Source organism: Poecilia formosa, unplaced genomic scaffold, assembly GCF_000485575.1.
Source record: "Poecilia formosa unplaced genomic scaffold, Poecilia_formosa-5.1.2 Scaffold611, whole genome shotgun sequence".
Taxonomy (NCBI): domain Eukaryota; kingdom Metazoa; phylum Chordata; class Actinopteri; order Cyprinodontiformes; family Poeciliidae; genus Poecilia; species Poecilia formosa.
This window is the reverse complement of record NW_006800550.1, coordinates 79,184-94,653: the sequence shown is the minus strand read 5'-3', so window position 1 is coordinate 94,653 and position 15,470 is coordinate 79,184. Positions and strand designations below refer to the sequence as shown.

Genomic DNA, 15,470 nt, shown 5'->3' with positions numbered 1-15,470 from the left:
GTGCAGTTCTAGGCACAGCCAAGATACTGCGCAGAACCCTCAAGCTCCCAGGCCTCTGGTAGAGTACCCAAGCTCAGAGGATGAAAGAGAAGGGAATTTTATATATAATATGCTTTTGTCATTGTACCACCCAAAATTTAAAACTACTTTCACCCCTATTCCCAAATCAATGAAGCTTACAGGATATTACATGCGCTGTAAACCACCATTGTCCACTGTGAAGAGAGAAGCACCGAGCTGAATAAGGCAGCTGTTAATGTTAATTGGAAGCGTGACCAATACGGACTGAACGGCTTCCTTCACTTCCTCCTCTTCCATCACTAAAACTACAGACAGACTACAGTTCTGAAACAGCGCACAAAATCAGCATCATCGTTCACAACTTCTCCTTCTGTTCACTGATTGGCAAACAGAAGGAGAATTGGAAGGAATCCAGCCGAAGGAGAGAAAGCCCAGACTTTTAGCATAGTTGTACAGGAAGGTAATAGCCAGGCTAGCTCATGCCTAGTATGAGATGGTTTGTGTACAAGTGCTTGGGTAGAAGACAGGGGAACAGATTGGCATCTAAACTGATTCAGTTCAGTTAGTTTAGAAGAGCTTGTTTTGGTGTTGCTTGTCAGTAAACACAAAGGAAATTCTTAGTCTTCACAGATCCTTTCACTGTTGTAGTGTATTTGTACTTTTTGAGCAGCTTTCTGTCATTTCAGGTCACAGACATGATGGTAGCTAACAGTCACAACTTGATTGTGACTGTGAAACCAGCTAACCAGAGAAACAATATTGCACCTCGTGGGAGTAAAAACTCGATGGGTCACTCTGGTTCTGTGGGCTCGGGTGGATCCATAGGCTCTGCACTGTCACATGACTCCCCAAGTCCTGCCTCTCAGAGCAACCCTATCACTGCAAGGTAGGACCTCACCACCATCTATACATCTGAGATTAGATACTTAACTATACTGTTTGTTTACTGGAGCCATTAAGTAAGTCTTCCAGCTGCATCCACACTAAGGCCACACAATATTCAGTGGATATATTGTTACAGGTGTGTGTGCAGGACTAGTTGGAGTGCAATAATTGTTGACTAACATATTCTAGATGTCATGAACTTTTCATGTTTCATGCTAATTTAATATTTAAACAGTTCAATAGTCTCGGTCGATACTTACATGTGAAGCCAATGTTATCCACCACTCTTTTCTATTGTAGCAAAGGTCTAAAATTGAATCTCTGTCCTCTGTGGCTCTGCAGTGAGGTTTGACTGACAGACAGGCCCACCAGGTCATGTCTGCATGTTTTTTGTTAATAATAATCACCTAATTTTTGCCAACTTGGCTACTTTCTTGCTATATTTAGCAACATTTCAGACAAAAAAAAAATTGGTATCAACCAAACTCTGAATCAACAAGTCAGGCTTTTTAAAGATCGGTGATCAGCGATCGGCCAAAAACTGCAATCAGTGCAGAGGGTGCTAGATTTTTCTTTATGAAGTAGAGTTTTTCCCAATATTTTTATATCATAACATCGAACACTCTTACCATGTAGAAAGAAATGTGTAAAATAATAAAGTGAAACATTTGAGGAAACGAAAGATGAGATTTACTTTTTTTCTTCTTTTTAATTACATATTGTTTCTCAGTATTTTCCCACATTGTGTGTTCTTACCACAGCAGCAGCATCGCCGAGGGAGACAGTTACGAGGAAGATGATGACGGTGATGTCATTCTGGAGAATGACTGCCTGTCGCCCAATAAATACTTCCCAATCACTAACAGCAGCACTCTGAACAGGGACTCTCCCCATAAAGGGCAACACAGCACGATCCCACAGAGTGTGTCCATGCCAAACAGTCTCGGCGCCTCGCTGAGCCACAGCTCCACCATGATGTCCCATCACAACGGCGGCTCCGCACACTCAGTCAGCAGCAGCCAGGAGAGCATGAAAGAAGATGGCAACGTAATAACACTGTGACGCATGTAACCATGGCAACAACTTCTGACTGTGGAACAATTAAGACATGATTTTGTAAACTTGACATCTGATAAGCAGATCATTTACACTGTTACTTTTAAAGGTTCTCCTTTTCGACCACAGACATTGTTGAGAACAGCGCCAGCGTTCTGGACTCTCCATCGCTTTCCAGAGAGCAGAACTAGAATGACGGGTTACATGGAGCTGGGCTTCTATAGGAAGCTTCATTATCAGGTTCTGTAAGCAGAGAGTAATTATGTATTCTTTTATTATAGTGAAGTAATTATGGAAATTATTTTATTGATATTTTGAACTGCTGACTGTGAGTGAGAACAGAAGTACTGCCAACAATAAACCAGTTTAGCACCTACTATGCGATCTCTAAGGGAGTCGGTGACCTTTGTAACACTCTGTTTTCACCATTTTTATGGTAATAACTTAATAACTTAGTTCTGGACAAATCATAGTCATTTTCATAGTTATATAACTAAATGCTTTCAATGTTGTCTTGACATTTTATGTTTTGTTTTCATTTGTGATGCCTAAATTTTATGGATTCTACAGCACACATGACAGAAGTGCCCAGTTCTGCTGTATTAATGTTTGACCAGAAGCTTGTCATTCTCAATGCTCAAATACATCTGTTACTGACCCAGTGATTTGATTGATCAGCTGAGATTTTTTAAAAAGTGGGTTTCTTTGTAGAGGTTATGAGTAGTCAGTATCTAACTTGCATTTGTTAATTCGTTAAACAGCCTCCATCTGGACAACCAGAAGGTTCAGTGGTGAAAATGAGAGTGGTTTAAAGTATGGCTGTCATTACTTAGTGAATGTGTTTATAATGGTATTTATTCAAACAGTTTTGTCATTTTAATCATTATTTTACCTCCAAATGCCATGCTTAATATGCGTTAGGTAACATATCCAGTTTGACAAAAATAAATTAAATGAAGTCATTATTTATGAAAACTATAAAAAAAAAAAGTGGCCAGAAATAATGTCCAGTGGTTTGAATGCCAAATAAGAGGAGAAAGTTAGGCCTATATTCAGTCATAAGTGCAACTCTAATGTTCACACATTCTAAAGGAAATGTGTGAACATTAAACAGGGAAACAGACAGACTGGAACCAAGTTCGGCTGACATACACAGACTGAACACACACACGCATATACTCACACACACGTGCACACACAGACACTACAGACTTGGTACACCAAGTCTGCAGTGTGTAATATGAAAAAAATAGTTGTGTTGCCCTCCCTCCTGACATCAAGATCACTGAAAACTCATCTGTTCAGACCAGCATTGATTGATCAACATGTCACATCATTATGCAGTCAAGTTTTCCAGAGTGCTGCTCAGGAAGATCTAGCACCAGCCAAGCACTGGAAGTGGTTTGATTGAAAAGACCTTTGAGAGTTACCAACTGCAAGTAAGATATTGACAGCTCAACATAAGAAACAACTATTCTGAACATCTAAATATTAACTATAAGTGATGGTTAGTAGAAGGAAGCAGATGTAACACAGTACATTAAGACACTGCTCTCACCATGTCATGTTCATGACAGGTTTTTTGTTTTGTGAAAACTGTCCCAAAATATTTGATTGTTTGACTTACAACTCAAAATGCACAGCGGCTGTGAGCTTTGCTTGTCTGAGCCTTGAGTGATGCCAGCCTTGCCAAAACTACAACTAGTGTGTTTGTTGCTTTACTATTTTTCATACATCAAAAAATTCAAATTCAATTCAGAATACAACACAGAGTGATTATACATAGGTGGTATATTTCAAGCTTTTGTTTTTGTTGGTTATTATGGGTTACAGTAAAACGGTATAGTTAAAGAAGCTGGTTGTTCAAAGGTTGCTCAGTCAAAAAGTTAGATGAAAGAGAAAAGTACATCCATTATGTGGCTTAAACCAAGCACCCAGTATGCTGCACCATGCTGTGTGGTTTATGATGAGCCTTCTGTCGCTTCAATTACATCTTGAAGAAATAAATTCTTTGAGAAATAAATAACACACAAAACACTGAACTCGCTATAAATAGCACCATTGAGGCCAAAATTATTCTGGTTAGGGTTCCTAGCCCTAACTACATTGTGTGTACAATTATTTGAAAAGTGAGTATGCTAACCACATTCTAATTTCTAGTAGGTCAGCCGTTACTTATATGTGAAAAACAACCTTATCCACTGTCCAGTTCTGCTCTGCTGTGATAAAGACCCACCAGGTCATATCTCTGTGTGCGTGGCTAGTAATAGTCACCCCACTGTTGCCAACATTTTATAATTTTTTTCTTCTTCTTAGATTTTGGCAACAGTATGAGCCACAAAATTAGCAGACTGGGATTTTTAGAGATGGGTGATCAGAAAACTGCAATTGTTGCACACCAACCTTTAGGTATATTTTATGACTCCAATCTGGATAAACTTGAATCTTTATGGACTTAGGCAGAGCAGGTGATGTGTGTAATGAAAAAGAGTGATCTAGGTATGACAGCTCCTGCTATTCAAGTGAGGATAATTACTAGGCAGCTACCTGTATTACATTTATTCAACATGGGATAAAAATTAGATTTAACTGACTGAAAAAAGTAAAAAAAAAATACTAAAAGTCTCTCAGAAGGATGCAACACTCCAACTTTCTGAGATATTGAGATACTGTTTTGCTGCAGTCAACAGGGTCGCAGGAAACGTTGAGAAAAAAAAAGAAGCAAAGTAACCTCTGGGATGTAAGAACCAAGAAGCTACCAGGAACCCGTTATCTTCTAGTTCTGTTATAGTTCATAACTGCAACCTACCAGGACTGTCTAGAAGTACCTGATGTATAGAGCTGAGAGGCATGGCCGAGGTTAGGAAGGATGAGACCAGAGACCCACTGGACTGAGCCAAGAGACACCTGCTGACAGATCCTTCAGAGGTTTTCTGGACTGATGAACTGAGTGACTCTGGGTGGACCAGGTGGATGGTCCTGTGGTGGATCAGTTAGAGGCACAGAGCTCCACCTTGAGTCTGATGCCAGCAAGGTGGAGGTGAGTATACTAGTATACTAGTAGGGCTGGTGTTACGAATGATAAGCTGGTTGGACCTTTTAAGGTTGAAGATGGATTTATAATCCACTGAACTCCTTCTGGACTTTAGAAGACAGGAAGATGTCTGCATCTTTCAAAAATTATTTTATGCTGCATCACTTGCATCCAAATACCCCTCTGTGTAGTAAAGGCATTAAAGATGAAAAACCTATGGCATGGCCCTTCTTACTTCTTACATATAAAAATAAAAAAGTGAGAATGGGAAAATGTATGTTTTTCATATATTTGCAAACTAATTCTGCAACTAATAATTCAATAGTAATTTTGTTAATAATTGTTATATATAATAATTATTCATTCATAGCCAAACCAAACAGATTGTTTCAAGATTGTTTCACCACAGCAGACAATAAAGCAGATGGAAAAAGAAATATCAATACCATTCTCTAATTTTTATTAACAGGGTTTTTCATTTTACAACAAGATAAAATTAAATCTGATACATGAAAAACAACAGGAATCACACAACCGGTTACTGACAAACCCAAAGCTTTCATTTAAGAAGGCTGATGAAGAACCTCTTTATTATAAGGTTTAGTGCTGGGATGTAAAGTTGGTGATATTCACTGAGAAGTAGGCAGAGTGACTCATCTCTCTTGGAGATTCTGGATGAAAATTTTCTCCAAAATCAGAATTTTTGGGTTTTCTTTCAGTTCCAATGACTGGAGCATCTGGATACCTGCAAAATACAACACACATCTGATATGGACAATGTTCTAATATAGCTGTGACTAGAAACATAGTTTAAAAGGATTTGACACTCAAGTTTACCTGAGACGTTTAATGTGTTGTCATCCTGGATAAGATTTTTAAAAAGTTTGATGCCTTTCATACACTTTTACAAAACCAAAGAACAGAATAAAAACCAAACCAGCTAACCTATGGTTTAAATAACCCCCCAAAACACTACAGACACTCTTTAATGCTGCAACTATCAAATGATGGAAGCAGGGGTCTAATGAGTGCATTTCTAAAAACAGTTCATAAAAGCAGTAAAATAGCCTGGATTACCTGCAAAATCCAGGTTCTTTCTCAAAATCTATCAAAAGTAAAAATCTGTCAGTGAACATGTCTCAGAATGACAAGTCATTGTTTCACTGTGATCAAATTGATTAGTCATGTCATATAACAGTGTGCTTTGGAGGGATGTTCTGTTGTAAAGCATGGCTAATGTTTTGATGACAGGTACTGGAGATAGTGGGAGAGCAATAGTAAGAGACTCGACAAGATTTACATTAATGCTGTTACTGTGAATTGTTGACAGACCATGTCATTGTGATACAGAAAAGAAATAAAAGCACCGCAGAGCACAAAGAAAAAAAGGTATCTTCCCAATTTTTCCCAGTTTACCCCATGTATTCCCCATGTCTCCTTTCTGGTTCTTTCTCTGTTGATTATGGTTTTTGTTCTCCTCTGGCTCTCTGTGGTTTTTGTAAGTTTGTATTTTCATCATTTTCATTAAAATCTTCTAATTCACTTGATGCCTCAGCCTCCCTGCATGTGGATCCACTACAACCCTCACACATCATGACAAAATGAAAACATAGAAAATGTGGTGTTTAAGAAAAACAGCAGATGCTGTGCAGTCTTCATTTACTTTCCATCTCCGTGCTGAGAAAAATGTCTCAACAGGGTTCAGGAATGAGAAGAAGGGTGAGAGGAACTTCATCTGCATCTTGTTGTGGGTCACAAACTCTTGTCTGATGATGTAGGAGTGATGAAAACTGACATTATGTCTTCATCTTCACTCCTCTTCCTCTTCTTCTCTCTGGCTGTTGACCCCGTCCTTATCCTTGTCCTTCCACTGTCAGAAATGTAACATATTGTTGTGCTCTGGCTATATGCACTATGTATGTGCCAGTTGATGGGAAGCACATTTGAGTTATTTCATAAAATTGGATGATCATTGGTTGATACGGTGGCCGACAGGTGCACAGCAACAGAGAAAACATGCAAACAAAAAAAGAACACACGTGCACAAATGAAATGCAGCAAACAAAAAAGAGATGCAAACAAAAAAGAATACAACCACAAATGAAATGCAGCAAACAAAAACAGAGACGCAAACAAATGAAATGCAGCAAACAAAAGAAAAGATGCAAACAAAAAGTCTGAAAACGGAAGTGCTCCAGACCACTAGAGGGAGTCAAACAAAAAAAAAAACAGCTGTGTCCAAATTTAGGGTCTGCATCCTTTAAAAGCAGCAATGGCGGCAAAATTATTTTTGCTGTTTTACACATAGACATAATATAAGCATTATATAATAAAAGAATTAATACCTAAATAAATAAAATAATTAAATAAATAAAATATTAAAGTATTAAAATATTTACTCCTAAATAAAATAATTTATACCTTATATTATGTCTATGGTATTACACTTAAAATTACACAAAATTATTTTTTACAATGTTTTTAGGCGAGAATGTAGATGTATAGATCTCAAATATCTGTTCGGTTCATCAATAAATCACTTAATTACAATATTGCTCCGACGTTTTCGGAGATCTGCTCCCGCTGCATTAACAGCCAGCTCCCGGCGCTCCAGGTTCGGTATACCGAGAGAGAACCCATGTTTCCCGGCAAATCGTTTTAAAAACTCCCGCTAGTTTTCCCCTATGAGTGGAGGTGAAACACAGATATTAAGCCATGTAATAGCTGTACAATTTTTTGGTTCACTAAAGTATTTAATTTATTCCTGAGCAAATGGGTTTGACTGATTAAAGCTAAGCCTTGCTGCTTTTCATTTGTTTGCATCTCTTTTTTTGTTTGCTGCATTTCATTTGTGGTTGTATTCTTTTTTGTTTGCGTCTCTTTTTATGTTTGCTGCATTTCATTTGTGCTCGTGTCTTTTTTTGTTTGCATGTTTTCTCTGTTGCTGTGCATTTACACCTGTCGGCCACCGTAGGTTGATCTAATGCTTCACACGTTTGCCTTCGTTAGAGAAATTCAGGATTCATCTGGGAGAAAGTTACCAGTTCAGAACAGATTTAGAGTCTAGAAATGCATAGAATCACAACTTATTCAAGCATTTTGCATGTTAAGACTTAAAAATTTAATTTATGTTTAGATGTTGTGGAGGTTGAGAGTATTCAACAAAGACCTGTATAATATTTTGATCAGCATAATGGCAATTGAAAAAGCAGGAAACAGCAGAGAAGACAGCTTCCTCCTGATGAAGAAGACACTTTTCTTCTTCATTACTTTGAGAATTTGCAACTTGCTCAAAGGAACAGGGAACTGCTTTTTGATGTGCAGAATGAGACAATGATTTGAAACAGTAACATCATTTGGTCTGTTGGAATTAATAAACATATAACACACTCCTGTCCTTCAGTATTACTTCAGTTTATCTTCAAATAATTTTTCAATCTGAAATGAATTGGATACTAAATATAATAATCTACAACATTTATTAATAAACATATTCATGTGGTGTCTGAATCTATGCAGTTATACAATTCAAACTATTCCTTTTAGTTCGTATTGATACTGATGATTATTCGTCAATTATTAGACATAGATTACTTTAGGCTGGACATAGTTATTGTCTGAATCAAATGGAACATTCCATAACCTGGAGCAGAGAAATATTTAGATTATGGTAGTTTGAACAACTTTAAAGAAGTTTCCTAGCGTACGAATAGTCAGAATGAAGACAAAGGAGAATCTCCTAATCTTTGGACTGCATGATCATATTTGCATTATTTGTTTTCTGACTGTCTGGAGGGGAAGAGTAGTTTCTCTTGGTCTCTCCTGTTAGTTTTTGCCTTAGATTGTTGTTGGCTTGCTGTAGTTGTTTTAATATTCTATGTTCTTGAATACAATATGACTGTATTTTTTAAAAAAAACAATCTTCTCACTGTAAAACTTGCTACAAGTAAGCTTAGATTAGATCTGCCCGCAGCTTGGATCATTTTAAATTGCTTCTGAAAACTCATTTTTATTCTTTGAAGTAGTGTTTTGATACTCTGTTTTTATCAATTTGTGTTATTGTATTCTTGTACAGCACTTTGGTGCAGTTTATACATACTTTTAAAGTGCTATATAAGTACATTTGACATTGACATTGACTAATAACTATGAGCTGTCTATTCATAATACAAGAAGTAACCAAATGAGGCAGTGGAGGTGTTACTGTACCTTGGAGCAGTCCACCGAAACCCTGAAGACTCTGCTTCAACACACTGGTTCTGTCCTCCAAAGCAAACCTTTTCCCATCTAAGAACGAAAATAATATATATTACATTAGATTTAGCAGACTTTCTCTTATAATAGATGTTAAAACAGACAAGAAATTGTCAAGCAAGTTCCTTTTTAATGCTGTTTCATGCTTACTCAGTCTGAGGAATTGCTGCTGAGACATTAACTAAATGCAATCAAATGGGGCTTCCAGTGACAACTTTAGAAACTGAGAATATAAACTGAATTTGCACTATATGCTAGCTACGATCAAATAGGAATGTTTGTACTTCGGATGAATGGATTGAGTTACATATACATATACATACATATACATCTTTGAAAAAACTAGATATTTGTCTTGTGAAGTGCCTTTTGGTGATAAGAAGTTGCCTTAAAATTTGCTACATTACTAAATGGACCTAAATTGACCTTCAGGAACCAATGCTCCAGTAAGTTCACACAAGAACACAGCAATGATCCAAAGGGCGAAGTACCAAATGAAAGATACCTTTCTCTAGTTAGAAAATGCCTAACTAGTATGTAGTTTGCTCTGCATAAAAAGCAGTAATGGTAATATGAATGAGGGTATTTAATTTGAAGTCCCTTTTACATGGATTTAGGACCAGAGAGGCTAAAAGTTGTGCAGCCAAAGCGGTGAGTGAAGATCAGCAGAGAAACAGAATGTTTTGAAGACACAGCAGCATGTCTGAGCAGAACTTGATGGTGGTCACATGGTTGGTATGTGTGATGCTGGATGGTGGCATGGGAGACAGAGCATGAAGATGTTAAGCTGTCCTAAACGTGGAACATTAAACATTCAAAACACATTTGTTCTGTGTTGTTAGGACAACCATACTTAATTTAACATAATTATGCCTGTGGTATTAGTGTGTAAGGAATGTTAGTTTATCTGCACTCACACTTGCCCTTCAAGTACATCATGGACTGAGGACCCCAGTGAATACTGAGCTGAAACGATAATATTTTACTGGTAAGAGAGGATGACGTTACAGAAACCTGCCAGTAGGTGTCAAAGCTGGAGAGTTTTACCTTCTGAGCATGGTAGGACTCTACAATCAGACAGATCAGCAAGCTGCATGTCCAGATAACTGTGGCTTTTGTCTTCTGAAACAAGAGTAAGCAAAAGCAAAAAAGCTAGTTTGGATAGTACATGTGCCAATTCAATCTTTTCAATAAAAGATTTAATTGTTTCAGATATAAAGTAAATGAGGAGGACCTTGATTCCTCTTGCAAGACTCTTCACTCAACTTGTCTGCTGGTGGTGGTGCCATCCACTGGCCACGTGGTGCCAGTGCATAGCAGGCTCTCTTCTGTCACTCTGCCCCAGGGCAGCTGTGGCTACAATGCAGTAACTCAAAACATTGGCATGTGAATGTGTGTTTGAATGGGTGAATGGAGTGTGAAGCACTTTGTGACCTGTTTAAGTACAGCCCATTTACCATTTTACCATTCTTCTCACACCATATCTCTGTCCTCACCGTATCTATAATCCTCCTTGGTCTTTGATTTGAACTGTACAAAAATTCCCAGGAAACATCACCACAAACTGCCACCAAACTGGGTAGGGTTTAGTTTTGTGGTATTTTATATTGTACAATTCCATATCATAACAAAATGTTTCTGTTTGGCAGATCTGATCAGAAACATTGTTATATTAAACATTATGACAAAAAACTTTTTTTGTTGCAAAATCAGTCTCATGAAGTTCTACTCAGTTGTATCTAGCATGAGTTTGTCTGGTGAAATTAAAACTGGACATGGCCACTCCACTTTTCTATTGTGTGGCAACAGTTTTGGTACCTAGCAGGAAATTAAAGGGATTAGTTATAATAATAGACCTTATTTGAGAAATATTAATTTTACATGTAAAACCAATACAGTGATAATACTGTAGGCTATGTGGTTTTTATACATTTAAATAAAATGTAGTCACACAGACGTCAATGTTATTAAAGTTGCAATGCATTATGGCTAAATTACGTATGGTTGGTCTGACTGCACTGCCTCCATCCAGTTAATGAGGTAAGCCTTTTTAATTTGACGTCATTCATGTCTGACATGATCTACGATCAGTGCCATTGAGACTAGGTTATTTGCTAGATTATGGGTCTGGAACCTGGAAGTTCTTGAATGGGTTGTTTCATTCTTTTGTTACTTTATTTTATATTATTTTATTTAAGTCTAAGTCTAAACTATACCTCCATTAAAAAAAACACTGACCCCACTCTGATCCCTCTGGTAAATTTGGTTTAAAAGCACTGCAAGAAATATATATTGTGAATTGCTCTGTAGAACAGTGGTCCCCAAACTACGGCCCGCGGGCCGGATCTGGCCTGCCTCCACATTTGGTCCCGCCCCCTGAACAATACCAGAAAGCATTTAGATTTTTTTTTTCATATACATATAAGCCGCTACTTTTTTCCTAAACTTTGAACCATTTGGCTTATAGTCCGGTACGGTTTATATGTGGATTTTTCTTCAACCACCAGGGGGCTCTTTAGCAGGAAGTGAATCATTGGAAGTCAAAATTGGAAATAAAAGAAGAAATTGCCCATTAAAACGGAATTAGGTTTAAATAGGAAATTGAAATTTGAAAATGTTGTTGATCAGTTAAAAGAAGATTTTTCGTTTTTTTAAATAATACTGGGATTATTATGAGAATTTGAGGCATAAATATTAGGTTCCAATAGATGGCAGTAGTGCAACAATAATGGATGCAAGCTGCCATTGAAATCTAAATAAGAAGAAGAAGAAGAAGTAGAAGTGGAAGAAGGCGCCCATTTTCATTTAGCACATGCTAGTAGCAGACACGAAGGATCAGCACTTTTACTGTTACAGTTACCGTTTGGAAACTACCGTAATCAGTTCAGTTAAATCTAAACTTGGCAACTTTTTCTTTTTCAACCGTAATAAATGTGATATTTATTTGACCTGTTGTGACTCAAATGTTGGGTGTCCGCCCCCCTCTGCTGCTGCTGCATCTTTGTGGAAAACCTGGAGCGGAAGCGATATCTGCGGCTTATAGTCCGGTAAAATACGGTATTTATTTTATAAATTGTGTTATTTCCTGGATTTTTTCTGTGAAGAACCCAGAGAGGGTTATTTGATTGTGCTTTCTGGAAGACAATACATTTTTACATTTAGGCACTCCTGCAATCGTCACACTTTTTCTGTTACAAACTGACTCCGGCCCCCCACCAGAGAAGGGAAAAGTTATGTGGCCCTCATAGGAAAAAGTTTGGGGACCCCTGCTGTAGAGGAACAAGAATTCATCACAAGAGTATAAAAACAGGGAATTAACAGATGATGCACCAAATTCACTTGGTTCTGAAAAGAAAGCACTATGAAGATCTTGCTAAATAAGTGACTCGGTACAGAAGAAAATTACAATACAAATATAAACTTTGTATGTAAAATATGTCCAGATGACTGATGGGTGGAATTCGAGGTAATCTCCCAAACATTTCATTGTTCTATTTAATTCGACCACATAACATCTTTCACTTTTTCTACTGAAAAATTTGAATTGGCATATTACCACAATCAAAGTGCAAAAATGTTTATATTAAAAACATGCTTCTGCATGTTTTTAAAATGAGGAAAAAATGGTAATTGTAAAAACATATAATGGATTCTTTGGGGAGAAAACATTTGATGGATTTTTGAAACTTTTATTCTGCTTTTGTATTCACAAATAAATGTCTCCTTCATGATGGTCTTATTAGCCTAAGAATCCATATTGATTTGAGGATCTGTAAAATACAGTTAGTTATCACCACCTAGTCAATAAACAGTTTCTAGTTGGTGCACTAATTATCATAGCCTTTCACCATTTCACACACTTGCATTGATGATATTAGAGTAGCACACCAACAATACAGTCCATAAATATTTTTTCTTATCATACCACTGATATGACTTTCATCCTTGTCAAAGCACAGCAAATTGTAGACATTTTAGTTTTCATTTTTTAAAAGTGTTTTAAAAGTATGAGAGTTTAAATAAATAAAAAAATTTCAACAAATCTATAGTCAAATTACAAAAAAATACTTTATTTTTTAATTAATATTGAAGAACGAAGATTACTTTATTTATAAGAGAGTACAAAGTCAACCTTAACACAGTTTCTTTGATTACATTGTCAATTTTACATACTCTGAAATAAAGTCACCTGCAGACACTTAAAATATTCAGATTTAGATATTTTTACTTTTAGAAAAAGCTTTGCAATACAGAAACACTAAACAGCACTCACCATATCTGCTGTAGCGAGAACAAGTGGCCAAGTCACAGCATGTGTTTGTGGATCAGAGCAATGTTCCAGGCCGCTTATAACCTCCATAAGGAGCGCTGGAAGCAGGAACGGATTCGATCTTGCTCCCCATGGGACCTGGCAGGACTCCTGTTTACTCAAAGGTAAAAAAGCAGCACAAAAACAAGCTGACGTCATGGCAATAATCTGCACATCGATAGTCTTCATCTGTTTGAGTTCTGCAAGTGTAAGTGATGCCGTCCTATGAAGATAATAGGTTTTTAGTTAGCACTCTTTTTATTATTGTTTGTGTTCATATTTACATAACTATTTGATCCCACAGACTTCAGTCACTTTTAAATTATATTTTACATTGGTTTATCAAGGTGAGTCAGAACCAGTAAGAACCAGTTCTCATTTTAGAGGACCAGGTCAGACACAAAATTTTACTGTTGTCATAGCAACATTTACATGGGAAATTGAAATTGGCTTAGCTTTGAAAAGTTTCAAAGATACAACAGTTTTACACAAAGAAATATTTTTCCCTTTAATGTGGGGTACCCCAAGGTTCAATACTAGGACCCCTCCTATTTAATATTTATATGCTCTCACTGGTTCAGATCATAACAGGAAACAAGATCAGCTACCATAACTATGTAGATAATACACAGCGCTACATTACGTTGTCACCATCCAATCACTGAACCCATCCAATCACTGAACAGATGCTTAGAACAGATAAATGTGTGGTTGTGCCAAAACTTTCTCAGCTGAACAGAAACAAAACTGAAGTTATTATCTTTGGACCTAAAGAGGAGCAATCTAGAATCACAGCTTCAGTTCAACTAAAACCTAGCGATCATCCCAAAACCTGGGAGTAGTGATGGACTCTTACCTGAACCTTCAGAGCCACATTAAGACAGTCACAAAGTCGGCCTTTTACCATCTGAAGAACATCTCCAGGATTAGAGGACTAATGTCTCAACGAGATCTAGAGAAACTCATCTATGTGTTTATCTTTACTCGCATTGATTACTGCAACAGTATCTTCACAGGTCTAACAAATCAATCAAACTTCTGCAGCTGATCCAGATGCTGCTGCTTGCGTTCTCACTAAAACCAGGAAGATAGAGCACATAACACTAGTTTTAAAGTCCCTACACTGGTTCCCTGTAGCTCAGAGGATAGACTTTAAAATACTGTTGTTAGTTTATAAATCACTGAACGGCTTAGCACCACAATACCACAATACATTAAAGATATGCTGTTGTTCTACCAACCGTCTAGACCCCTCAGATCTTCTGGTTCTGGTTCTGCTCTGCATGCCCAGAACCAGAAGCAAACAAGGAGAGGCAGCATTCAGCTTCTATGCACCATATATTTGGAACAAACTTCCAGAAAACTGCAAAACAGCTGAAACACTGAGTGCCTTCAAATCTCGACTAAAAACTCATCTGTTTAGAGCTGTATTTGACGTTGTCATGTTCTGGTTTAACTTTCTGACCCACATGCAAGAATTCTGTGCAGAGAACAGATATCAGTAAAATATATTTATTACAATGAACAGACAATAATCAAAAGTTCAGGAGTCTTCAGGGGATCGGCAACCAGGGGACTGGACTGGAAGGGAATAGATTGATGGTGAGTTCAAAGTCAGTGGAAAAATTCCAACGTACTGTCTGGACTGAAACGTTCTTACTTGGGTGGATCTCAGTCTGAATGGTGGAGAGATCTGAAGGTTCCTGAATTGAGGTCTTGATGGAGGGAGTTGCTGCGGGCCAACTGAAGGAGCTGTTGAAGTGGATGGTGTCACTTCAACACCATCCACTTCTTTCTGTGGATTTTTTCTGTGTTCTCCATGTAGTTTGAGTTGATTTCGAGATTTCTAGTGTCTACTTTTGAGTATTACCGGTTTTTCCTTTGTCCACTAATTAGTAATTTGATTCACCT

At 37.4% G+C, this 15,470-nt stretch overlaps 1 protein-coding gene and 1 long non-coding RNA gene across 4 annotated transcripts in view; one reads left to right on the top strand and one right to left on the bottom strand.

Moving 5' to 3' along the window:
* pard6a (par-6 family cell polarity regulator alpha) overlaps nt 1–4,576 on the top strand; it is a 46,797-nt gene extending 42,221 nt beyond the window's left edge. For 2 of the 3 annotated variants that reach the window (XM_007541483.2, XM_007541482.2), the window contains 2 exons: nt 708–907; nt 1,668–4,576. In XM_007541483.2, the coding sequence (XP_007541545.1) occupies nt 708–907; nt 1,668–1,968 (501 nt within the window). In that variant the 3' untranslated portion in view covers nt 1,969–4,576. The remainder of the gene's footprint in view (nt 1–707; nt 908–1,667) is intronic. The other variant, XM_007541485.2, reaches the window with a different exon arrangement.
* On the bottom strand, nt 4,262–13,581 carry LOC107834407 (uncharacterized). The gene is made up of 5 exons (XR_001660198.1): nt 13,524–13,581; nt 10,298–10,372; nt 10,168–10,216; nt 9,206–9,283; nt 4,262–5,741 (listed from the first exon to the last, which is right to left on the bottom strand). It is a non-coding gene; the product is annotated as an uncharacterized LOC107834407 (long non-coding RNA).
* Between the last annotated feature and the right edge of the window lie 1,889 nt (nt 13,582–15,470).